Source organism: Oryctolagus cuniculus, chromosome 6 (genome assembly GCF_964237555.1).
Source record: "Oryctolagus cuniculus chromosome 6, mOryCun1.1, whole genome shotgun sequence".
NCBI classification, from domain to species: domain Eukaryota; kingdom Metazoa; phylum Chordata; class Mammalia; order Lagomorpha; family Leporidae; genus Oryctolagus; species Oryctolagus cuniculus.
Genome location: NC_091437.1, coordinates 30679673 through 30704794, shown reverse-complemented (window position 1 = coordinate 30704794; position 25122 = coordinate 30679673). Strand labels below are relative to the sequence as shown.

The following is a 25122-nucleotide window of genomic DNA, read 5'->3' as shown; positions in this document are numbered from 1 at the left end:
CCCAGTCTTTTCACGGAAAAAATGGAGGTAATTACAGCAGCGTGTTCATACATCGGGAGGACTCAGCGAGCTACACTGTTGGAGCCCAGTGAGAAGGCATCCCTGTGAGCTAATCCAAGAGCACTTCAAAAGGTAGACTTGAAAGGTGCTTATTGCGGTGCAAAAAAATGGAAATCCATGAGGTTTTCTCATAAAACACATTCTTCATCAACACTTTTCATACTGTCGTTGACAGAAGCCTAAAAACCCAAGATGGGAACAGGCAAGGGTGAGAGAGTTTCCAGTCGTCTGGAAGGCCCTGCCTCCTCCCCTTCCAGCCGCAGTGAGATCACACTCCCCTACCTCTGTCAGTGTCTCAAGCTCCCTTAGAATCTCGGGACACTTCTCCATCTGCCTCAGTGGCAAATTCCTCTTCATCTTCGAGGTCTGTCTTGAATGTTCTTCTGTGGCACTTTCTCTGGCTGCCACCTCCCACGTAGAAAGGGCTACTGTGACCACGGCAATGGCACGTGGCACGTGCCACTCCTCGGGTCTCACTTACCTGTTGCAGAGGCCCACTGAGTTTCCTTAGGACAGAGACCATGTCTTACATTCTCTGCTTCTGGCAGCTCCTGCTATACAAGGAGTGGCCTAGAAGGGACTGCTGGATGAATGCATAAAAACCAAGGGCACAGGGCTGGTGTTTGGCCTAGAGGTGGATGCTGGAGTACTTAGGTTTCAGTCTCAGCTCTAGCACCTGACTCCAGGTTCCTGCTAATGCAGACTCTGGGAGGTAGCAGGTGAATCCTCAAGTAACTTGGCCCCTGCCACTCCCGTGGGAGATGCAGGCTGAGTTCCCGACTCCTGTCTCTGTCCCATCCCAGTCCAGACCTGGCTGTTGCAGGCATTTGGGGAATGAACCAGTGAATGAGAACTTTGTTGCTCAAACAAAAATATATATGTCACTTTTTTTTAAAAAAAAAAAAAAAAGGAGGGTAATTGCTCTAACAGGAGGAAGGCCGTTATTCTCCAGAAGGAGGGAAACCAATGTGGAAACGGACTTCAGCTGCAACATGGGAAACTGGAGTCCAACACAAAGAATTCCCTTAGCGAGAGTGTTAGCCGGTAGACCAAGTTCCCGTGGGACACTGTGCAAACTCCCTGGAGGGTCTTTACAAGGGAGCACTTTCAAGGTTCAGGGTGACTCTGATGTGGTTTGGCTCCTAGCTTTCGATGAGCTTCAACAAACAGCCCCCACGTCACCCAGAAGACAGTGAGGGTCTTCGGGCCTCAGTCAGCAAGACATCCAGATGGTTTCTTGTAGCTGGCACCCGCCAAGAAAGCTGGGAAAGAATGTGGCCCTGTGTGTCGCAGGGGAGGGTGGGAAGCCTTCCTCCGAGCAGCCCCAGTCCTGGTACTGCACAAGTGGAGGACTTCGCCATGGGCCACTTACTGAGTGTCCAAGCACCGAGTCTGCCGCCACTTGGCTTCCGTCCTGCACCCATTTCTGTGGAGCAGAAGAGGCGGGCAGAACCAGCGGCGTTCAGTACTTTCCCGTCTGGAGCCAGGAGGCCCCAGCTGCGTGCCAGGGCGTGGGCAGGTGCTGAGTGGATGCATGAAGAAGACGTGGCCTCTGTCCTCACTGAACTGTTTATTGACAGAAAGACGGGCCTCAAGCATCTCATAACAAATTCACACAAAGTACCAAGATGGAGAAACACGGCATCAGAGGAGAAAAGGCGGGAAAACAAAGAAGCCACCCTTTGCGAAGGCTCAGAGAAGGCAGGAAACAGTAAATACATGAAAAAAACATCTTGGTGGTAATCTACTGCCCAGGCGTGTAAAGGGCTAATCCAGCCACAGTGGGAGAACAAGTATCTTCACTTTAGGGTGAGCACAAGAGAGGACCCCGGAAGTCTCCCTGACGCGCTAGCTGGCCGTGGGAAGGCAGATTAGCTACCTGGGTTTCAGCCAACAGAGGCTGCAGCTGGCTCGTGGGGTTAATTTCAAAAGAGACTGCACAAGACACAGTGGGACAGGAAGGCTGCTTGCTGCTGTGAGACACTGTGGGTCTGGCTTCAATCATTTCATTCCCTGTGTTGGTCCCACTGCCTGGGACTCACTGGGGACAGCAGGCGGACCTCTGCAGGGTCTTCCTAGCCCCCACCCCCAGCACAGAGCCTCCCCCTGCTTCCACCCCCTGCAGTTAGCACACTGGTTAGCGCCTCCCTTGGCTGCCACACAGGCTGAAGTCAGCCACTACTGACTAACGCAGCACAGTTAATTACTTGCAGCTTAGCTTAGTGCTATTAAAAGCAGGGCGAGCCAATGACATTGACACATTTGGGTAGGAGAGAGGTGTGGTATCTCAGTGGAGGCTGAGAAAGAGCTGGAAAAAGAAGAAATGAAAGCTGTGACTGAACTCTGAAGAGAGCAAGCATGTTCAGGGGTTGAGCAAATCTTTCATCACACGCACTGCCTAATGTGGACCTAATTTCAAGCGCCAATCCAGTGAGTTTCTAACCAAGGTGCTCTTACAGGCGACTGATCATGCAGCCAGAGCTAACAAGTCAAAAACACCGACCAAACCACAGGACGTGACGGGTGTGAGCCCCGCTCTGAGTGGCTGCCAAGAGCAAAAGGAAAATGCAAACCTGCTCAGGTAGGAAGACGGGAAGGTTGAGGACCCAGATAAGATACAGACATGCACCACAGACTTCATTCTCACCGCGGAGCAATCAGACATGCGCGCGCCCCACCTGATACGGAGTGACCTTTCACGTGGCACAGGCTCCAGGGCCTGGGAGGCTTCCCGCAGAGCCTGGAAACTCGGCGAGGACAGCAGGTGCTGTGAGCCTGTGCTGTTCACAGGAGCACACCAGGGCCTTAGTGCAAACGAGGACAACAGAGGCAGCTCACGTGCGACCCACACGTTCAGAGAGCCGCCCTCTGAAGTCAGAAATCACACCGCCGATTCCCGAGTCCTGGGTCCCCCAGTCCCCTTGCTGAGCAGGTCAGCAAGCCCTCTCCAGGTAAGTGTGGCGCCAGGCCGCTACTCAGAGCGCACCTGCAGGTGCTGTGAAGCCCGAGAAGGCTCAGCGGCTGTGGCTGGCCCAGGATGACCTGTCATCAGTTCTATACACATGCTTTTCCCCAGCCCTGTGGTGGAGCTGCCATGTCCTCGCGCTTTGAGTATTCCATATGGTGTTCTCAAAATTCAGGAACAGCATGGACCAGAATATCAGATTTAGTTAGAATAATATGAGGGGACTTCAAAAAGTTCGTGGAAAATACGAATAAAAGTTTATGCTGTTGCAAGCATTTTTTTTAAACTCCATGCATATCTTCTTCATACTACACATTTTCCATGGATTTTTTCAAGACCCCTTGTATATATGCTACAGTCAGAAATATTAAGTGGAAGAGGATTCTCTGGGGATTGTTTAAAATGCACGATGAACACACCCTGCAGTGTGCCCACCTATTGGTAAATGGAAAACAAGGCTCCTTGGAACTCATTAGGGTCAGCCCCAGCTGGTCACTGACAGCCAGGGAGCCTTGACCCATGACCTTTGACAATGGTCGACATATGCTCACTTGAAGAAATGTTAAAACATGTTACCAACTCAAAACTCTCATCAGAAACACAAGCAAACAAACGTACCACCAAATGGAAAGTCATTTAATTCAAAAATCATACTTCCACTCGTTTCATGTTCATAGATTGTCACAGAAACCAACCAAGTGTGAGAAAGCCAAGTTTCAGAGGCCATTTGACAGAAACTGCATTTTCTTTATAGATATACTTAGAGACACAAAAGCACAGTTTTTAAAAAGCCTGAACATGGAAAACTGTTTTTCTAATAATAGGGGTAAAGTTCTATTCTAGCCACAGGTGATTTTTTAATTACAGAATTGGATTCTATGTACCAGTCAATACTCAATACTCAGCCGACATCTAAAACAGTGCATTATTTATGTCTTTTAAAAAGAAAACATTAAAGTGCCATTTTATAAGTACTTTATTGATATTATATTACACAGCACTTTACGGTATACTCAAAGGTAGCCTCAATTATGAATTAAACATGCAAATATTTTCTTTAGCCAAAACATGGACAAGATGTCTTTTAGAGTGCTTTGGAACACTGGCCTAGCATTGACTACTAAGCATTTATGGGTTTCATCTTTTTTTTTTCCCAACATCTTTTTAAAAATAAGTTAATAAGGAACATAGCTGCTGCAGATAGGAACCATTGGATAAATATGAATAAAATTCAACCAACAGCCTTTCCTTTTCTCTAATTCTGAAACTCCAGATTCTCAAGGTTGGACAGGCTCAGCAATTTCCAGCTCACGTGGGTGGCTGTGAGAGAGCCTGCACCTTCACCTAGTGATTATGTGCTGCACACACACACACACACACACACAACACACACATATGAACACATATTCTGTAGAATCATCAGACGGATGTTTTCACAGATGCAAGGTTGATCCTGGCATCTGGATACCCAAGAAAGCAGCTTGAAGGTGTCCATGTGGACAACTCTGTAGAAATGGTCGAGGCAGAATGGCATCGAATGTCTTAGCCTCTCTGGGAATGCTCCAAGTAATCATGACATTTTGGTTAGCAGTATCCTGGTTCTCCCTGACTCCAGTGCCATGAATTTTGATATGGCAGCAATTGCTACTTTGCCATGGGCCTGGGACTGGTACTGTGTTTGCTCTCCGAGACATTCCACCTTAAAAGATATTTTCATTTGTAACATCCTGCAAAAACTTTTGTAAAAACATTCCTTGTGAAACTTTCTTGGGATAGTTTTTTTCTCGCTATGATGAACAGTATTTATTCCTCTAAAAATCCCAAGCCCAGCCCAGTTCCTCAGTGTGATGCACCTTGTCCCTCCTCGCTGCTTCTGGTGTCAATCACTATCCTTCTGCCCAGGCACAGAGGCGCTGCCCTTAGATGAGACTTCAGCAATGGCTGGCTCTGGATGCCATCAGATGCTCTCTCCAGCCTCTCCCTCTGCTTTGGGAAGCTCTTTAGTTAGAAAAGTACTGTAGGTGGCCAAAGGAAGAGGCTAGTTATCACCTGTTGGAGTCTTGTCTCAGCCACGCTGCAGGACCCCGTAACCTTCACTGCCCTGCTGTTGTCATTTTGATGTCACAATTACAGAGAAGTGGTTCGGTACCCAGCACATCAGCATGGCTGCCAAGCACATGTGAACACGACCAGACACATTTTTCAAACACCAGCACAGGGTGTGTGAGCAGACTCTGGGCTAACTTGAAAGAGAAGAGGGGCAGGGTTGTCACGGTAATTGATCATGGTCAAGTTTGCCAGAAGAGAGACAGCGCCCTAGACAGAACACCTGGGACATTCCTTTCAAAGTCAGGGAGCTAAGGGGCTGCTCCAGCACTGGCAACTTACTTGGATGACATGTCACTCATAACCAGGGCAGAGTATGGGTGACACAGTGACCACTGCTGTACCTGGGAGTCCCCTAGCTACAAAGTTTGGTAATACTGCTTTTGGAAGCAAAAGTCAGCAGATTAAAGGTGCCCGCAGACAGTCATGAGTGAGCAAACAGCGACATTTGGCTGCTTTTGTCTCTGCAGCCCCCAATCATGGTGCCTCCACAGTCCCTGCAGTCAAGGGAGCTCGTTCAGCACACCTGGGGATGCTGCTGTTGAGGCACACACTCAGTGAGCAGAAGGCCTCCCCTCGCTAGGGCGTCCTGGACTAACGCCCAAGATGACCGCATCACCAGCACGGCTCAGCCCCAATGCCAATCTGCCACTTCATTGCTCATTTTCTCTTTGTCTTTGCCTCTGTCCAAAAGCCACTCAGCAAGAAGGGACAAGCTGAAGTTAGGTTGAAAACAAGCCGTTGGGTCTAACGCTCAGAGGACACATATTGGCTGTAGAAATACCATCTGCACTGAGCTAGAACCTGGCTTCCATTCTATACCAAGGAAGCTTGCACTGTCCAGGACTCATCTCAATGAGTTTATTTTGAAAAACAGAACGCAGTATTCTCCACCAAGAGCAAACCAGCACTCTACTTGCTTGGGGGCAAGGACTTGGAACGAGTTATCTCCTCGTGGCTCAGCATTCCCTGGCTAGGAAATCCTGGATACCTGGAGGAGTAAGTGAGTGAGCCATCTCCACAGCCCCCAAAGAAAGCTCAGCGATACCTGATCTATCCCCCTGGTCTGCCGTCATGGTCCCTGCTATTATCCCTACAAAGACAGAGTTATGGGTAGCAACCATGGATGGTGAAGAAAGCCCAATCTGTTTTCACTCTTCAAGTTCCTTCCTACTTGTTGGCTCACACTGAGCAGTTCCTATAGTTCTGTAGCCAATGGGGAGGAGGAGAGCCTGGTGGGACAAAGGGAACCAGAGCAACCACCTGCCACCAGCCCGGTATGGCTGCAGGAAGCGAGGAAGGGGTCTTATGCAGCAGATGCCATCAAGGCCACTCAGGAGGGAGGGACAGGCTTCCACGCAATCCCGCTGGGGCCAAGTGTCTACAGGTCTGCTTCAGTGAGGAGGTCCTGAAGTGGGGACTCTGGCTTCTGCTCCTCCATATTAAATCCAGGTAAGAGCTCAAGAGGGCAGGGGACAATTCAAATTGTCCAGTGCACTAAAGTCAGTATGCTGGCCTCCTTTCCTTTGGCACGTGTGTGAGTGTGCTTGTCCCACGGGGAGTCCCCACTTCCCAACTTCTCATCCCTGGATCTGAGAGCAGCAAGTAGTCTGTTAGTACTTTTCTCTTGGGCTCTTAGTGACAGATTTTAGCCTTGTCCATCCTTAAGTCTTATTCCCTGAATCCACGGTGGGGGCTTGCTTTCTCCCGGGTGAGTTCCGGGAGAGCTTCTGTATGACCTCGAGCTGATCCACTGCATAGTGAACCGCAGCATTGAAACCCTGCGAGCTCTGAAGCTTGAATGCACAGTCTACACTCCACCACCACAGTCTACACTCCTATCTGGGGGGTACACGGAATCTGGAGGTGAAAGGAAAGAACACATACATGCCGAGGGAAAGGCAAGCAGCCACATACCCAGAGCTCAGGATTCCAAGAAACCAGTCGTGTTTTAGAACTTAGATGTGTACAGCACTGCAAGCTAGCTTAGCCTCATTTGTAAAGCCCTAGATGTCAGAAGAAGGGAACACAGCAGTTATTCCACCTCCTCTGTCCTGATATCTTGGGGGGTAGCAAGATATACACCTGAGAAGAAAAACCAGAAAAAATCTACTCTCTGGCCCCACCTATTTAAATCCTGAGCTTTGTCTGACGACTAAGTAGGCATTCTTTGAAAAACTCACTGCCTGAAGATGCCCTTTCCATCTCCAAATCCAGACCCCGAGGAATGCTGACAACACAGGTGGATAAAGAAGACGGAACACCACCAATTGTCAGGCCCTCCAAGGGGAACCAAGAGAGAGCGGGTGGTGGGGTGGGTCTCCTTCTGCCTGGCCAGAGGGGCACACCAATCCGGGTACCCTTCCCCCGGCCTCCTTTCCTTCCCTCTCAACCACACTTGTTCAGCCATCAAAGCCTACATGTGGGTAGCAACTAGCTTAAAGAGTATCAAATATAAAACTTTGCCATATAGTATTTCAAATCACTCTATTTACAAATTTATCTTTAAAAAAAAAAAAGTAAAAGATACAGTAAGTCAACACTATTCAAGTTTTTCTTTCCTTCTTTAAAGTTCCCTAACAAGGAATTCCAGAAGCAGGGGACACTGTCCGGAGCGATGCTGCCGTCCGCAGGGCTCGGGCAGAGCTGGATCGTCCTTCAGGTTGGAGCTTGTCTGTCCAGAGCCATGCCCGCCACGGCTTTCCCATGTGGAAGACACGGGGACTCTGTTCTTTGGGACTTTGTGAATGCGAAATATCCAGGGGGACCTCCCCTCCAAGGCGGTCTTCCAAAGGCCCTGCCTCTTTGGACCAGGCAACTTTGTTTCTCGTAAGATATCCAGCTCATCCTCCCTGCCCTGCACTGGTGGCGTCTTCCTGAATCACAGTGCCTATGACCTCAGCCTCGTGCATGAGTCCCAGGAAACAAGTCCCTTCTGAGTGGCAGTGAATGCAGATTCTCCTTTGAAACTGTAAGTCCCAGGGTGACCCAGAAAGCATGGCTAAAAACCAAAGGGCACCAGTGCCCAAGGGCCCAGAGCACTGCAAGAGGGCTGGTGAGTGATGGGCTAGAGGCGGGCGGGGCAGGGGTGAGTGAATGGAGGACATGAGGGACCCATCCTTGGACGCTGCCACCCACTGGGAGGTAGCACCTTCTCCTCTCGAAAGCAAACACCAGTGGCATGGAGGAACAGAGATACGAGGCTTCTATGTAATTGAATCTCAAGAGCTTACTAGGTTTTGCTCCGAATATATTTTAAATGTGATTGAAATTCAGCAGAAAAGGAACTGTTTCCAGCTGCTATCCTGTCTGTCCTAAGCAGACCACCTTCACTCTGCCATCCTTTCCTTCAAGTTCTTGGAAAACCATTCAAAAATCAATTGAGAAGGAAGTAGGGGGGAAAAATGTGTCATGCAAAGAGAGTATGTTATTTTCTGGAGGTTGGTTTATGAGTAGGCTGGGTTGCCGTGGTTACCAGATGATGGTGGCCCGTGGTGGCCAGGAAGTTCCTAGCTCGGGAGTGGGTAACGTGGGGTGAGCGTGTTCCCTTGCATGAGAGGCAAGAACTGAATTGTGCTGCTGATGGCCCAGTGGCTGCTTTAGAGATGCTGAAAGATTGGGTCTTACATAAACAGTGCCATCGCCCCTCTCCGCCCGGCATGCAGACAGACCCAGCTGCCTGCGGCACTGTGGGTCTCAAGTATTCAAAGGAAGAGGGAGAGCCTCCTGTAAACAAAAGCGACGGGCCCAGTCCGGACCTCAGTGCCAGTTTCTCTGCCTAGGCTGGCTGGCTTTCGCTATGCTATGTGCTCTTGGGGGCTCCTGATAGCTCACTTCCTGTTTCAGGAGGATGGGGGTGTGGATGACACTTGAGACAAAAATGAGCGCTCCCTGTTTAGGGCACCCATGAGAAACTGGCTTGGCAAGCCTTCCTGTCATCCAAAGCAAACGGCCTCTGCTGATTGACTTCTGCTTCTTGCGGTATCACTGTCAGCTGAGATGACGGCGGAGATGGGAGACGTGAGAGTTCACAGGAACATTCGTGGCGACAGGTAGCAACAGTCGGTCCCCTGCAATTCTCAGTGGCAAACAGAAATGGCCTACGACACTGGTGTCAGCGGTTGTCATGGATACCATGTAAAGCTCAGCAGTTGTGCTGGGGCCCAGGCTTAGAGGAACTCCACGTAGTTTTCGGGGATGAGGCCAGTCTTCCCGTTCAGAGTCCCCTCCAGCCAGCCAGGCTCCTGAGACGGATGAACTGTACAGGAGGGGAGACAGCAAGAAGAGACAAGGTTAGGAGAGGGTGGGAGGGGGAGGGTGTCGCGTGTTGCCTCCGTGAAGGAAGTGTGCAGAGTGCGGAACCGCACTGGCCAGGTGACATGATCCTAGGACTTGTTTCAACCAGAGGTTTGGAGTCCTTTTTGCTGGATCTATACCTTCTAAGGAAGGCTGTTTAGAAATTTTTCCACAATAAAAAGGAGAACAGAAATAATCAAAATTTGGCACAAAAAAATTTTAGGGCTCTCTTGGATTTTTTGAAGTTCCTGGCTTAGACTGCAAGAAGTGGTAAGTTTCTACCTTCTAGACTACAGGTCAACAGAGGCACAGCTCGATTTATGCCTGCATCCATCCATCCATTCATCCACCACGCCCCATCCACCCAACCAGCAGCAACTATGCACCAGGCAAAGTGCCACGCAGCTCTCCCAGGAACTACTGCTGCTGATGCCCAGGTCCTGATCTTGCATTTTACTTTCCATAAGCTGCTGGCCCCCTGCTATGAATATCCTTGCAAACTCCCTAGTGCTTTTTAAAATTTCATTTTACAACCTTTCAACAGTCCTCTTTTCCACCCACAGCCTTTCTCAGTTTTCTTTCCTACTCCCTAGCATTTCCCTCCCTGAGTACAAATCGGAAAGCCATCCTCTTCTCTCTAAGGCAACATCCAAAATGACTGCCTCTTTGTCAGTATCCGGTATCTATCCAGTCTGTGACATCATGATCCATCTCCATGGAAACTGGAGAATTACATAAAATCCAGCCATGTGTGCAAAGGAGTCCACAGCAGGGAGGAAGACGGAAGGCATCGTGGGACCAGGAGTCGGGGGCTGCTCACGCCCCTGAACCGGGAAGGTACAGATCACCGTGGGGCATTTACTCTCAGCCTCTCAGGAAAACTAATTTTCCGAGATTGTTTGGAGAGAATCAATTTTCCCCTATTCCCTTCCTGTGCTAATTAAGTGACTTCCTGAGCTTGTTTTAGAAAAGCATTTCCGTCCCAACACTACTGTATAATTCCAGTTTCACTTCATGGCGAAAGAAACAAGACCAGAAACCAAAGGAAGAAAACAAGGAGGCAGCAGCAGGACAGACACTGAAGCTTCAACAAGACCAATGTCAAGTTCATCTAGACCTGGAAGCTTCCTCCAGGAAAGACAAGGCCAAAGATCCATGAGTCGGCTCTGCGATGTGTGCACAACCTCCCTTCAGGAGGCTCACAGAACAAACCCAGAGCAGCCAAGGACACTTTGGATCCATGACAACCCACAGGAGGCAGAGTCTTGGAGAGAACAGCCACGAAAGGACACACCCAGCTCTCTCAGCACCAGAGCTCTCCCATGCTAGCTCCCAAATTCCCCATCCTCCAGCTCAAGCTGCCACCACCTCTTCCGTTTCTGCACCTCGCAGTTGGTGACCATGGAACTCTGTCCCCCTCAGTGGGCTCTTAGCAGTTGGAAAGATCCTGTGTGGGAGAAGTGCTGTACACTGAGCCAGGTGCAGGGCAAATGCTCGGAACAGGTGGGTCTGCCATGGACCCTGGGCGAGGTGCGCTGGTCAGCAAGGCTCCCTCCTGGTGAAGCCTGTGTAAGGGCCTGGTCTCAAGACCCATCTAAACTTCAGGGATCCTCGAATGTTTAGGACTGGGGCCGGCGATGTGGTACAGTGGATTAAAGCCCCGACCTATAGGGCTGACATCCCGTATAGGCGCCGGTTTGTGTGCCAGCTGCTCCACTTCCAATCAGGCTCCCTCTTAGGGCCTGGGAAAGCAGTAAAGATGGCCCAAAGTGCTTGGGCCCCTGCACTTGCCTGGGAGACCTTGAAGAAGCTCCTGGCTCCTGGCTTCAGATCAGCTCAGCTCTGGCCATTGCGGTCATTTGGGAAGTGAACCAGTAGATGGAAGACCTCTCTCTCTCTCTGGCTCTACCCCTCTTGCAACTCTTTCAAATAAATAAAATAAAATCTTGAAAAAATCTACAAGTCAAGGCCATTCTCCAAAATAAAAGACTTAGAAAGAATAAGCCAGACACACAAACAAAAAGCCAAGAAACAGCCCTTGCACTTTAATGAATCCAGCGAGACTCTGTGACCCCACAGAGTGCCTGAGCCCAGCCTCTTGTGACCTTTGCTCCTGCCCGGCCAGCGTTCAGACACAGCACGGGTACCAAGGGCATCACACCCGCAAGCATCAGAAATGGAATCTGTAGCCTGTGGGAGGAGTCACAGGGGACAAGGGAATCCCAGAAAGACAGCAGGCGCCACAGCAGCCTTTGGGTCAGAACTGCTGACTCACTGGGGACTTCAAATCAGGGCCACCCAAGTACAGTGCTGGACCACGGGCATAAGGATCGCCTGGCTGCTGATTAAAACTGCACAGTCTTGGGAAGCCCTGGCAAACCAGCTAAAGCAGCAATTCAGGTTCGGGTGTGTGTGTGGGTGGGTGGGTGGGTGGGAACCTGTATTTTAAGTGGCCCAAAGAAAGTTAAAAAGTGATGGTTTTCTGTGTTCAAACATCTCTGTATTAAAAATCCTACTAAGATTTAATATGCAAATTGTCATCAACTTGGAAGACAGAGGCGCCTCCTGGGTGCCCCTGCTCTTTTCTGCTGTCGTTCGCTGCCTGTGCCACAGCCCACCTCCTTTGTAAGTAGTATCGTGGCTTCCTTTCCACCTGCTCCCACCTCCTCCGGACCCCTGTGAAGCTGCCTCACACACGCATTACACTTTGCTTCTCTGCCTTGCTCTTGGCTGCATTTCAGTGTGCGTCACAGCACTCCCAGGCTCAACAACCATCAGGAACTCCCTCTGCCTCCTGAATTAGGATGATGGCCTCTAACACTCAGACACGCTGGCCGTGCAGAGGTCACGAGCTCCGGAGCCTAACCACACTGATGGATCTGCTCGTCCTCACGGACTCCAGCTTTGCTATTATCATCGCCATCTTACAGAAGCGCAGGGCGGTAAATGTCCTAGCGGTAGAAGGGAATCTGACCCCAGCTCATCTGACGTGGAGATCAAGTCCTGTCGCGCTCTCTGCCACCTCTTTTCAAGCACAGAACGGGATCTGGAGGGTGGGGATGACACCAGGTGGGCCGCGCCAACGCGGAGCGGTGGACCCTTGGCTGTGCATCACTTCCATTTCTATGCTCCTCATCTTACTGACAAACGAGGCCGAGGCTCAGAGAGGTGAGGCCCGCGGCTCTATCTCACACAGCTGCTGGCTGACGGAGGGGCATCCGAGCCCAGGACACACGACCCTGGCACCTGCGCTTTTCCACTCTACTCGTTCTGCCCTCCCTGCTGCTCTGAGCACGGAAGATGCTTGGGGAGGTCTTGGTGGGCTTAGCTGCACCAGAGGCCAACCCTCTGGACTGTGGCGAGCTCCCCGCCAGCCACTCTCTCTCAGCTCTGTCCCTAGAAACAGCACGCATTCTGCACATGCGACTGCTCTTCTCCCCTTCCTTGTTCATTGTGAACAAACAGCACGTGTGTGACTGCAACCTAGAAGGGGTGGCTGCCCCAAGGGGGAGAAACCTTAATGGGAACTGGCACAGCTCTCTGGGTCATTAAAATACATCTGCCCCTTGAACAGATGCTTACTGGGCATCCACGATGTGCCAGAGGCTGGGCTAAGTCCTCTCACACAGAAGAGAACAGGCAGTCAGAAACCTGCTCGTGGGAAGCGACAACAAACAAATAGGTCGTTTTGGGCAGGGGAGAACAGGGAGACAGAGATTGGGAGAGGCATGTGGGTGGGTGGAGAGGAGCTTAGAAAGCGGAAACCTCAGTGCCACAACGGAGCCAGCCAGGCAGCGGGCAGTGCACGTGCAAAGGCCCTGAGAAGGTATTGGGAACAGCGGTCTGCGAAGTTTCCTTAGAGGGCCTCATGGTGAACACACCTCCCTACTCAGCGAGCAGAGTGCCACAGAGAATGTGCACACAGAAAAGCACAGGTGGCTGTGTTTCAATAAAGCTTTATTGACACAAACAAGGGACAGGTTGGACTTGACCGGCGGGTCACAGTGTGCTGACCCTACCCGAGGACATAACGCCTGCGCGGCTGCAGTGTGGCCATGAGGTTGAGAGGTCAGAGGGGCAGGGCTGGGCCGAGGCAGGCCTCTGTAATCAGAGGGACCACAGTACGATGCAGGGCAGTGACATGATGCGGCTCCCTTTTTTTTTTTGACAGGCAGAGTGGACAGTGAGAGAGAGAGAAGAGAGAAAGGTCTTCCTTTGCCTTTGGTTCACGCTCCAATGGCCGCCGCGGCTGGCGCACCGCGCTGATCCGAAGGCAGGAGCCAGGTGCTTCTCTTGGTCTCCCATGGGGTGCAGGGCCCAAGCACCTGGGCCATCCTCCACTGCACTCCCGGGCCACAGCAGAGAGCTGGCCTGGAAGAGGGGCAACCAGGACAGAATCTGGCGCCCCGACCGGGACTAGAACCCGGTGTGCCGGCGCCACAAGGCGGAGGATTAGCCTAGTGGCAGCTCCCTTTCAAAGGACGCTCTGGCAGCTGTGTAGACAGTGGGTTATGACGGCAGGAGCGGAAGCAATGGCACATGCTAGGAGGCCGGCAGAGACACCCAGGTGAGAGGTAGAGGTGGCCTGGCCACAGATGTGCACTGGAGATGGCCGTGGGAGGGGCCATCCAGTGACCCAGCTTCCTGGTGAGCTCGTGGCCTCTCCACGGCTGTGCCCGGGTGCCATGGGAAGGGCTCCAGCTCCAGCTCATCTCGAGTCGTGATTAAAGCATCCCAAGAACCCAATTTTAGTGACGGCCACGAGAGCTTTCCAGGTATCACGAATCACGCTGCCTGCAGGGGCCTCTGTTCCTGAGAACCTGAGTGACTGCTCTTTCCAGTTACTGTGCGAAGTGCTCCAGCGGGCGAGTTTCCTAGTAGCGTGGCCGGGGCTGACGCTGGAGTTACTTCCGAGTATTGCGCATCCATGCCCCAGCGCACAAAGTCCAGGCGCTGACTCAGCAGCTGCTCTGCAGGCCCTGCAGGGGCCCCGTGGACGCCAAGGGCTGCGAGACTGCTCATTAGGAACCCACAGGCCTGCCCCTCGGTGAGCCCTCCTCTTCCTCCTCCTTAATCCTGATAAATACCACACACACACACACACACACGCGTGCACGCGCTCAACCTGTCATTAGGAAACCTGCTTCTGACTGCTCTGATGATTGACAGGTATGCTGCATCCAAGTTAAACAGCCCTGACCTAATACCTGCAGCGGTAAACCAACAAGAGATCTAACAAGGATAAAAACACCGCCCCCACCCCCAACACCCCGTTATTTTCCCTCCTGCATGGCCTCTCTTCTCCTACAGAGGTGAGGGGAGTGGGGAAAAGCCAGGGTATGGGCAGCAGGCTCCTCCACGAGTAGCTTCTAATAAAAGACTGCCAGGCAAACCCATCTCAACAGCAGCCTAGCGTTTCCCCAGCGCCCTCTCCGACGCCAAGGGCTGTTCTCCTCCAGGTTTCCTTTGGCTCTGCTCTTCAGGGAATCTACAGGGTCAGGGCACTGCTGCTGAAATGCAAGCTCGCATCTGTGAGCCAACCCATGACGCCCAGATGCCATGGAGGGCTTGGGCAAGACCCCACACCTGCTGTCAACCAGGTGTGGATGGGCACGGCCACTGAGAACTTGTCTGGTGCCTTTTTGTGTGTGTGTGTGTGTTGCTTTAACACCGTAAGGTTCTTTCTTCTAAAAGGGGCCTTAGCAATGAAAGGTGTTGGCAATGCAAAATGGGCCACTCTGCCCAACAGCTGGCCCCTTCTTCCAAGAGTTACACCCAGGGTTACTATGTGAGCCAACAATTCCCCCCTAGGTATCTATCTCCAAGAGCCATGAAAACACGCATCCTCAACAAATCTGTCCATAAAGGTTCAAAGCAGCGTGATTCACAACAAAGTAGAAACCATCAAAACATCCACCAACTGAAAAAACGTGACATAAAGTGTGGTCTATCCATTCAATGGAATAGTACTCAGCCGTGAACAGCAATGAGGGTTCTGTCACATGTTACAACATGGACAAACCCTTTTTTTTTTTTTTTTTGGACAGGCAGAGCGGACAGTGAGAGAGAGAGAGAGAGAGAAAGGTCTTCCTTTTCCATTGGTTCACCTCCCAATGGCCGCTGCGGCCGGCGCACCGTGCTGATCCGAAGCCAGGAGCCAGGTACTTCTCCTGGTCTCCCATGGGGTGCAGGGCCCAAGCACTTGGGCCATCCTCCACTGCACTCCCGGGCCACAGCAGAGAGCTGGACTGGAAGAGGAGCGACGGGGACAGAATCCGGCGCCCCGACCGGGACTAGAACCCAGGGTGCCAGCGCTACAGGCGGAGGATTAGCTTATTGAGCCACGGTACCAGCCAACATGGACAAACATTTAAAACGCCACACAAAAAGCAGGAAAAAAAATACTGCTAAAGACCATGGGGTTTCTTTTGCAGGTGACAAAAATACGTCACAACTTGTAGTGTACTAAAAACCACTGACGCCTACATTCTGTATGTTACTTGTATGGTATCTGATGACTGAATACAGCTGTTAAAAACATGAAAGGTGGCTGCATTCACTAAAAGGAGTCACAAACCAGAATATAGGAGCCCTTTCAAAGTTGGAAGCTATTCCGCCCCTGAGTTCAAGGGGCCATCGTGCTGCCCGGGTGAACAGGTGACAGGCCCATGCTGCCCCCCTGCCCATATCAGCAGTGAGCTGGGACTTAGAGGACAGATCCCAAAGCCTCAGATTCACTCCCACATGCTCAGGAATAGGCAGAAGCCCCTCCCTTGCTGGCAGAGGCGGTCAGAGCCCAGCTGTGCCACCCATTCTGCAGGGTCTGCCGTGATAGGTGGCCTGCGACCCTTCCACCTGGGCCTCCTGGGAGGGGTACTCTCCAGGGTGTGGCTCTGGCCAGCCTGCAGCAGGCCCACTGACTGCACCTGCAGTGTCCTGGGGCCGAGGGCGCCAGCTGTCGACAGGAGAGCCGGCTGGGCTGGCAGCTTTTCTGCCTTGATTTGTAAAGGACCCAAATAAAAATGAACAGTCAAAGGCTTATGGGCAGTGCTTGGAGCACAGTCAGAAGGGACGCAGGTTCTATAGGCCCCATGGGGCCCTGGACCCCACTCCCTTTGGTCTAGGGCGGGCGGCACCTGCGAATCTCCTGGGGCTCTGTACCATGTTTTCCATTCTGCTTGCCCACACCTGATCCACCTCCCTACCAGATGATACCTACAGGCTAGCACACAGGGTGGCAGGTCCTCTGGACATGGATGCAGCCAAAGGCTAGTCCCCAGGGGCCTGGAGTGTCATGGTCTCGTGTGATAATGATGATGGCGCTGATCCCAACAGTAACAACATGGCGGGTCCCCCGTGAAACATGCGGTGGATACACTGTGCCTCGATTGCCTCTCACGATACTTTACAAGAGGTCTTCAGAAAGTTCACGGACAACATGTACCACAGAAAACTACGCTTGCATTTCCAAAATGTTTTGAACCGAAATAAATTTATCATTTAATTCTTTTCCCACAAACTTTTAAGCTAGAGGAGAGAACGAGTGCAGAGAGAGGGTAAGTCCCTGTCCGAGGTCACACAGGACGGGTGGTCTTGCCCAGACTTGCACCGCGTGGCCACAGGGCCACACTCAGAACGCAGGCTCTGCAGCACTGGGCAGGAGCAGGGGTTGCCCAGGTGGGATGCGGGCGCTTCTGCGATGCACACTCACTCTTTCCCAAGATGTGTGTCCCCACCCCACCTGAAGCTGGGGAAGCAGCGGAGAAAATGTGTAGCTCCTGAAAGCAGGCTTCCTTCTCCGAGCAAATGGAACAGGCCCTTGTGGCCAGGGATCCAGGAAGACGCACCCTGAGGGAGACGTCCCCCGGGAAGAGCTAAGCTGTCAAAGAAATGTGGACTTGCCCCTAGACTCCAGATTTTTCTCTCACGTAAATTACAAGTCAAAACACACTCTGGTAACAATGCTCACTTCAAATAAATTTTTAGGAAGTGAAAAGAAAAAGGAGAAAGCAGTGCACTCGAAGAGGTGCATTTAGCAAGTACCAGATCTCAGCTGCCTGTGGTACCAGCCATGGATCCATTTTCACACCGGGACACTGAGGCGGGGCAGCTGGCAGCTTGCAGGGTGGTTTGACTGTGGGTGGTCTACACTGCTGTCCCAAAAGTTAAAGGGAGGATGGACAAGAGCTCAGTGAGGCTCAGCACCCCAGCGTCTGCCAAAGGCCTGCCATCAGGGACATCTGTCTGGCCTGCAGGGGAGAGTGGATGCCACAGAACGCAAGAGGAGAAGGTCACACAACGGGTGGCTTTAACCTCACCCAGTGCTCCTGACCAACTACAGCCCACCCCTGTTCTCCACCCCAGTGGCTGGTACTCTGTCCAGCCCCCAGTTGTATAAAACCACCTCAAGGTACTGGGCACCATCTCATTGCCTATTCATACAGTTCAACAGCAAGCGGATTACACTGGTCCAGGCGTCCAGATGTCCTGCTGCTGCTCACACACACACACACACACACACACAGGCACCCCCAGCAGCAACTTTGAAAACACTCATTATGGACTTGCTCTCCCCACCGTCCCTCTGAGAAGGGACATGGAACTCACCATTATCGAAGACTGTGCCTGCTGCGAACGAGAGCTCCGAGTCGTGTTCAGCTTTGCAGGCGTACAAGGCTTTTGCCTTCCGGAACGGTGTGCTGTGTGGAAACAGGAATTTCTTTAACATTCTCTTACCTCCCCCCAGAAAGCTCCAGATATCAAACGTCTCTTCTCTCCTTGCTCTGCGAGCCGCCCAGCCCTCTCCCGTGGCAGAGCCCGGCCAGGCAGCCAGATGGCGAGACAGGAGGTGGAAAAGTTGCACAGGTCACAGGAGAAAAATGAGATATATTCAGAGGAAGGCTGGGAGCTCCAGGAAACCAGGCTTCTTGTGGGGTCACCTTGGGCCGCGTTAACACTTCAGCTGCGACGCCGCCACAGTGGAAGGGAGGGCAGGCTGGGCCCCATTTTTGGAGCCTGGGGTACCCTGGGGGCTGCGCCTGGGGTGGGGACAGGAAAGAACATCCAAGCTGCCCTGGAGAATGCTCGCAAACAGGCTCTGTTGAAAGCTGGCAACGCTCGCCGAGTCGGAAAGGAGAAATTCTAGCAGAGCCAGGTTTGGGCTGCAGGCCATGGGCTGACATTAGCGCTCCCAGATGTTGCTTACTTCTTCCCAGGCTGGGTCTTGCTGTGGGGCAGGACTCCCCAGCACCCCGAGTCCGGCAGGGAACATGGAAGGGGGGTGTGTGTGAGCAGCTGCCCATGTGTGTGCATGAGCACACATGTGCAGCCGAGGGTGGGGGGAGGAGGAAGAACAGAGGCGGGACAGCAGGCGTTTTTGCCCTCGTGTCCAGTGAGCATTGACAAGCACTCTCACTTGGACATTGGAACCACCTGTGGAGCGCTCAGAAAATGCAGGTGTCTGTGTGCTATGGACTTGCAGATGCCAACGGAGGCACTGGGTGTCTTTGCTGCAATAGGCCAGAGAGTAAATGTTTTAGGTTTCATGGGCCACATGGTCACTGTTGCATGATCCAACTCCACATCACTGCTGAAACGCAGCCATAGACAACATGTAAACACATTCATGTGGCTGTGTTCCAATAAAACTTTATTTATGGAAAACCAGCAGTGAACAGGATTGGACCCACTACAAGCCACGGTTTACTAACCGGTGTTCTAGAAAGTAATTCGTGTGAGCCGGTAAACGTGGCTACTTTCTCTCAATGTTTGCTATTTATTTATTTATTTTTTGACAGACAGAGTGGACAGTGAGAGAGAGAGACAGAGAGAAAGGTCTTCCTTTGCCGTTGGTTCACCCTCCAATGGCTACCGTGGCTGGCGCGCTGCGGCCAGCACACCGCGCTGATCTGAAGCTAGGAGCCAGGTACTTATCCTGGTCTCCCATGGGGTGCAGGGCCCAAGCACTTGGGCCATCCTCCACTGCACTCCCTGGCCACAGCAGAGAGCTGGCCTGGAAGAGGGGCAACTGGGACAGAATCCGGCGCCCCGACTGGGACTAGAACCCGGTGTGCTGGTGCCGCTAGGCGGAGGATCAGCCTAGTGAGCCGCGGCGCCAGCTCAATGTTTGCTTTGATATCCAACTAGTTTCCACTAATTCAGAGACTTCTCCAGAGTCACAGGAATGACATTTAATTGTCAAAAGTTGCTCTTATTTGACAAAAGGGATCTTACTCTCCCCTAGCCATCAGAGCAATGACAGTTTAGAGCTCAAGGGCAGAATTACAACACAGCAAATAGGCTATCTGGGTTGGAAAATTATTGGAGGCGTACATAATATTTCCTGTATCTTCATATGACTAACGGAGAGCCCAGAGGCAAAATCAGACTGAACCAAGGAACAGTCTGCTCGTGGACAAATCCAAGCAGAATCGGATGGGGCAGCACGTCCTGGGCTGTTCTGGGATGGTTAGTTCTTGGAGTCACCAAGTCTGCCATCCCTTTGAGAAAAAGCAGGCACGAATGCAGAAACCTATGCCTATCAGGGCCAAGCACCAAAACCTTCCAGTCTTGGTTCCATGAAAACCGAAGGGGGAAAAAAATCCCATAAGAGGTCTGTTGGGCAGGACGGTTACAGTGAATGATTATCCAGGACCTGCTGCTAAGGCACAGCTGACTATTTATTGTTCTCTTGGGTTTTCTAGTAGCCAAGAGATGATGCCCAGGTGGGAGAAGATGAAGTGGGGCCGCCGGGAGTGAAGAGCTCTGGGCGACTGGAAAATAGCTCTTCCTGCCCAATGATCACTAAGGAATAAGGCTCGGGACAAGCAGTGCACTCTGTGAGTTGACCAAGCCAAGCCTGCACCCTGGCCAGCAAGGGCCGAGCCCCCAGTGTGTGTCTTTCTGGGCAGCAAAAATGAGTTTTGTTTTGTTTTCTGTGTGCTTATTTTTTTTCCGAGGAGGTGGGGAGCAGAGAGGAGTACCTGGCTGTGAAAGGTGATGAACTGGCCCCCCAGGTGAGTGGACACCCTCAGGATGGGGAAGGCGGAAGGGGCATGTAGTTCACACAGGGGCATGCGTCAGGGCCTGGGAAGCTTAGGTTCCAGGCAGCATGGGCTCCATTTATGCCAAAGTTACTTACTAAACTCACTGCTCATGGGACAAGATGGGGGCCAGTCACAGGAGGCAGCGGGGGCACTGGGGATGCAGAGCTCACAGGCAGTGGTCTCAGGGGCCCGAGATACTCATTCACAAGGAGTAATCTTCCATGCTCATTAGCTTGTTGGAATCAAGCAACAAAGCCACAACAAGAGAGTCCACTAAAAGTGAAAATGAAGATCAGGACAGGGCCTTGTTTTTCCGCCCAGTTCACAGGTGACTGTCAGTCTGCGGGAGAGACTGCCCCCGCCCCTACAGGATGTGTACACAGGTGGGAAGGACACACAGGTGCCTCTGGAAGGGGCCGCCCCTGTCAGGAGGAGTAAGGCTAACATGCAGGACACCTAGTTACAACTGCATCTCGGACGAAAAATTGTTTGTTCGTATATGTACTGGGGCATTTCAAAAAGTTCATGAAAAAAATGCACACAATGCATGGATTTCAAAAATTTTTAAACCAACATAAACTTAGCCTTTATTTATTAAAAAAAATTACTTGTTTGGTTGGGTCGGGGGGAGGGAGAGAGACAGAGAACATGCTACCATCAGAGCTGCGCCACTCCCTAAATACCTGCAAGGGCGAGGGCTGGGGCTGGCCTGAGCTCGGAGCGGAGAATTCAATCCAGGTCTCCCTTGCGGGTGGCAGGGACCTGACTACTTGAGTCACCACCTGCTGCCTCCCAGGTTCTGCAGTGGGGGGGAAGATGGAATCTTATCTTTTTAAAAGTATGTTAGCTTCACAAGCCCGGTGTCCCATAACTCCTTCTCAAAAGCCTCAAGGAGTTTCCTTTAGGTAGAGTTCTTACCCAAACAGACAGATCCTGTTGGCAGACAGGCTGTGTTTGTAGGCTTTGGCTCTCATTAGGAAAAGAAAAACTCCCTAACAAGCATCTTCGGTTCTTTGGCTTCCTACCTCAGCCTGCAGTGCATCTCCATGCTGGCCACAGCAACCCTGAGATGGTTTCAGCTGCTCCTGTCACAGTGCCCTTCAGACCTAAGCTTGGCCTTCAAGGTTATGAGTGAGTTTGGATCCCTCTGTTAGTTCACTTTTCATTTTCCCCTTGGAGCATGGCATGAAGCCAGGAAAGCACTCAGAGTTTCCCTCAAATGCCCTTGCAAGTCTTGCCAAACGATGGCCCACTCTCTATGTTGGGACATTTGGGGTGGGGGTCAGGAGCAGCCCAGCCAGGCAGGCTGCAAGGGCTTCATCATTGAGGCACAATTTCCAGGGCACCCTGCACAAATGCAAGGTAAAGGTTTGTGGCTGGCAGATTTTTGAGAGGGGAGTGCAAGGGAAAGGAAAGAGGAATGTGAAGGGAATGACCCTCTACTGCTCTTTTTCTGATGTTGCTGCACAAAGCACCTGCAGGGGCTGGTACTGGCCCAGCAGGTTAAGCTGTCGCCTGCAATGTGGGCATCCCACAGCGGAGTGCTGGTTCAAGTCTCAGCTGCTCTGCGTCTAGCTTCCTGCCAGTGTGCCTGGGAAGGGAGTACTTGGGCCACTGCCACCCACGTGGGAGACCTGGATGGAGTCCCAGGCTCCTGGCTTCACCCTGCTCTAGCCCCGGCTGTTGCAGCCATTTGGGAAGTGAACAAGTAGGTAGGAGATTTATTCATGACATTATCTTTCAAATAAATCTCCCTTCACCCTTCAACTTGAAATTTTCAGCCCTTAAAAAGGGTCTGATGAGGCAGGAAGCAGCCTTCCCAGGGGAGGCCTCGTGTACAAACTCATGGGCCCATCGATTAAGTCCTTCTGGAATCTACTTGTGAAACCCTGCCCAGGGAAGGGAATATGAAGTTCCATGTTCCGGGAAAGGATTTGGGGGTGGCGTTGGGGCAGGCTGCACCTGAATAATAGGCATATGCCCCCACCTCTTGGCTGCACACTGCAATAGCAGTTAGGGCATTTCAGGCCTCTCTGTTTCTGACAGGCCGGCTCCCCAGCAGTGTCCCTACCTGTACTCACCCGGGCACATGTTTAGCTCAGTGACAGCCAATTCCAGGCCCTACTCTGCTTCGCCTATTTCAATATGGCAGTTTCCAAAAAGATTGCGAAACAGCATTGGCCAAATGGTGCTAGTCTAACAATGGCCAGAGGGGGCAGTATGGAGTAACCATGACCCCAAATAACACCAGCTAAACAGATACTATCTTCCGCCAATCTGGAAATAACTTTGGGAGGTGGAAAGGAGGAGCTGAAGACAAAAAAGAATCTAGAATTTTTTTTTGAGGGATGAAAGGGAGTTGGAGAGGTGGAGATACCTGACAGATAGGTATCTACTCAGAGACAAAAAAAATTAATGCCATCAAAGCAGAGTGTATTTGAGTTACCTTGACTGAGTGAAAACGCTGCCCTGAGTGCTGGAACCCATTTTTGCTCAGGGGCAAGTGTTCTGAAGCTTTTATTCCCTATAGATGGAAATGAAGGAGCCGCAGACTCCTAACAGCCCAGTCTTTCTAATGAACAAGTGAGGCTTTTTGGAAGGTGACCGCCTCTGGCTACTGTACATTACTCTGGTTCAGGTGCTCATGGGCCCATCAGTGATATAACTAGAATAATCAGCAGCATCTCTGGGATCATAGAACATTAATGTCTCCCAAAGCACCCAGAAGATAATAAAGAAGTAATTAGAATATAACCTGAATGTCAGGAGAATATGGTTGGAATCTCCTGTATTCTCTTTTTCCTACCATTCAGGAAAAATTAGGTAGAAAACTCTATCAAATGCTGAAGAGCAGGCCACGCTTTGGGGCTGGGAGCTGCAGAGAAACTTAAGGTTGGGGTGACCCATGTGCTTGGAGGAGAGAGGCTTGGGCTGAGGGGAGGTCCTGGCTTCTAGACTGGCTCTCATGCAGTCACATGACCGTGTCCCCAGCTACCTGTCTGTGCCTTGGTTTTCTTGATCTGTCATGGGGTTCAGGCCATTTCCTGGCTCATTCTCTCGGGATGACAGAATGAAATGATAGATGTGCAAGTGTCTGGAGGGGAATATAATGATACAGGGATATAGAAATAGCATAGGTTTTTCTTTTTTTAAAAGACAGACTCTGCTTTATAAATTATGTAAGCCTCTCTGATGGACCCAGCCCTAGGAGAAAAGATGAGCATAAAACCTGTGGCACCACCTAAGGCTTGGGACACACTGAATTGGGACTGCTTTGGTTGTCTGAAAGCACAGACTTTGGAGAGATCCCCCTGCTGGAGACCTACACAGCACAGAGACTGCATTCTGCAGGATCCTTTAAGCTCTGGACTGCGATTAAAAAGAGCTCAGGAGCAAAGCATGGTGGCACTTGAGTGTGGATGTCATAAAAGCAAGGAGAACTACAGCATGGCCCTCGGGGGAGGAATTAGGTCAGCCTGCTCATCTTCACAAAGAAGTGGTGCCTGCTCTCCTGAGAGCTCAGAGCTGCTGACAGAGGCAGAGGGAAGTGCTGAGCAGGGAGGCAGAAGCCATGAACGATCCAGAAACTGCTCCCCATCTGAATCTTTTCTTCTGTGTTCTGTTTGTCTCTCAACCAGAGGATCCGGTCTCAGTGACTCGGGGTCGGTGCTCATGGCTGGTGGGCCAACCTCCGAAATAAGCATTGCCGGATGCTGATAAAAATGACAGGGAAAGGCCAGCGTGTGTCTTAGCACTGTGCCTCTTACAGTTCTTCCAGCAAACCACGGAGAGCCCACATGACTCAGAGCTTCCACAACGATAACCTGGTTCAGGAGCTGCTGTCCTCCACACTCCAGGCACCAGGGATTAATCCAGAAACTCGAGTTAAGGTTAGAGAGGTGTGAACCACGCCATCCTGGTTCACGCAAACGGTCCCGCCTGGCTTTGGGTCCTGCGGGTGCAGCGACAGACAGCAGAGGTGGCCCCCGTTGCCCTGCCCGGCTTTGGATAAACAAGGACATATCAGTCAGCATCCATGATTTTACCTGAAGTCTTCGTGAACTGCTTCTTCTGGCCTGTCAAAAAGCAAGTGCAGGTTTGGATGGCAGGGAACAAAGTTGACGAGGAGGCTGAACACTGCATGAAGAGAGGACCAAGCCAATGAGAGAACGGCAGCAGCAACAGAAAACCAAACAAACCCTGCAACAGACCTGGCGGGGGATGAGTCGCTGGACGTGGATGAGGTGGGCATAGGGCTGGAGGGCGCCGAGAACATGGGCCAAGATGGCGAGAGGGGTGATGTTGGGCTTGGATTCGGGGGGCTGCAAGACATAACAACCAGAAAACTCGTCAGCACACAAGGGAACCACAATGGGAGCACAGGAGGTTCATGGCAGGCCAGGGGACAGGGAGCTGGAGCAGGCCGGAGGAGCCCTGACCCCCAGCGACGTGCTGCCAGTGCCATGGCACGGGTGTCCAGACCAGATGGCCGTGTCGTCCTAGGGATGCCTGGCCTTGGAACACGGACACATTTCTCTGCCCTCTACAGCAACTGCTTTCCAGGTGACAGGAGCGTCCATCACGTGCACTGTACCTCCGGCTAGGGGTCAACGCTGCCCTGAAGCCACAGACACAGATCCCCACGCCCAC

The 25122-nt window shown here is 51.7% G+C and overlaps 1 protein-coding gene across 4 annotated transcripts in view; it reads right to left on the bottom strand.

Annotated features, from left to right (window-relative positions):
• Window positions 1-3640: 3640 nt before the first annotated feature.
• The window catches only part of ARHGAP26 (Rho GTPase activating protein 26), a 457022-nt gene continuing 435540 nt past the window's right edge, over window positions 3641-25122 (bottom strand). Inside the window, exons 21-24 of one of the 4 annotated variants that reach the window (XM_051844368.2) lie at window positions 24684-24794; window positions 24519-24548; window positions 18035-18126; window positions 3641-9389 (exon numbers count right to left, since the gene is read on the bottom strand). In XM_051844368.2, the coding sequence (XP_051700328.2) occupies window positions 9301-9389; window positions 18035-18126; window positions 24519-24548; window positions 24684-24794 (322 nt within the window). In that variant the 3' untranslated portion in view covers window positions 3641-9300. Of the gene's footprint in view, window positions 9390-18034; window positions 18127-24518; window positions 24795-25122 lie in introns of all 4 variants that reach the window. The other 3 variants (XM_051844367.2, XM_051844369.2, XM_051844371.2) reach the window with 3 other exon arrangements.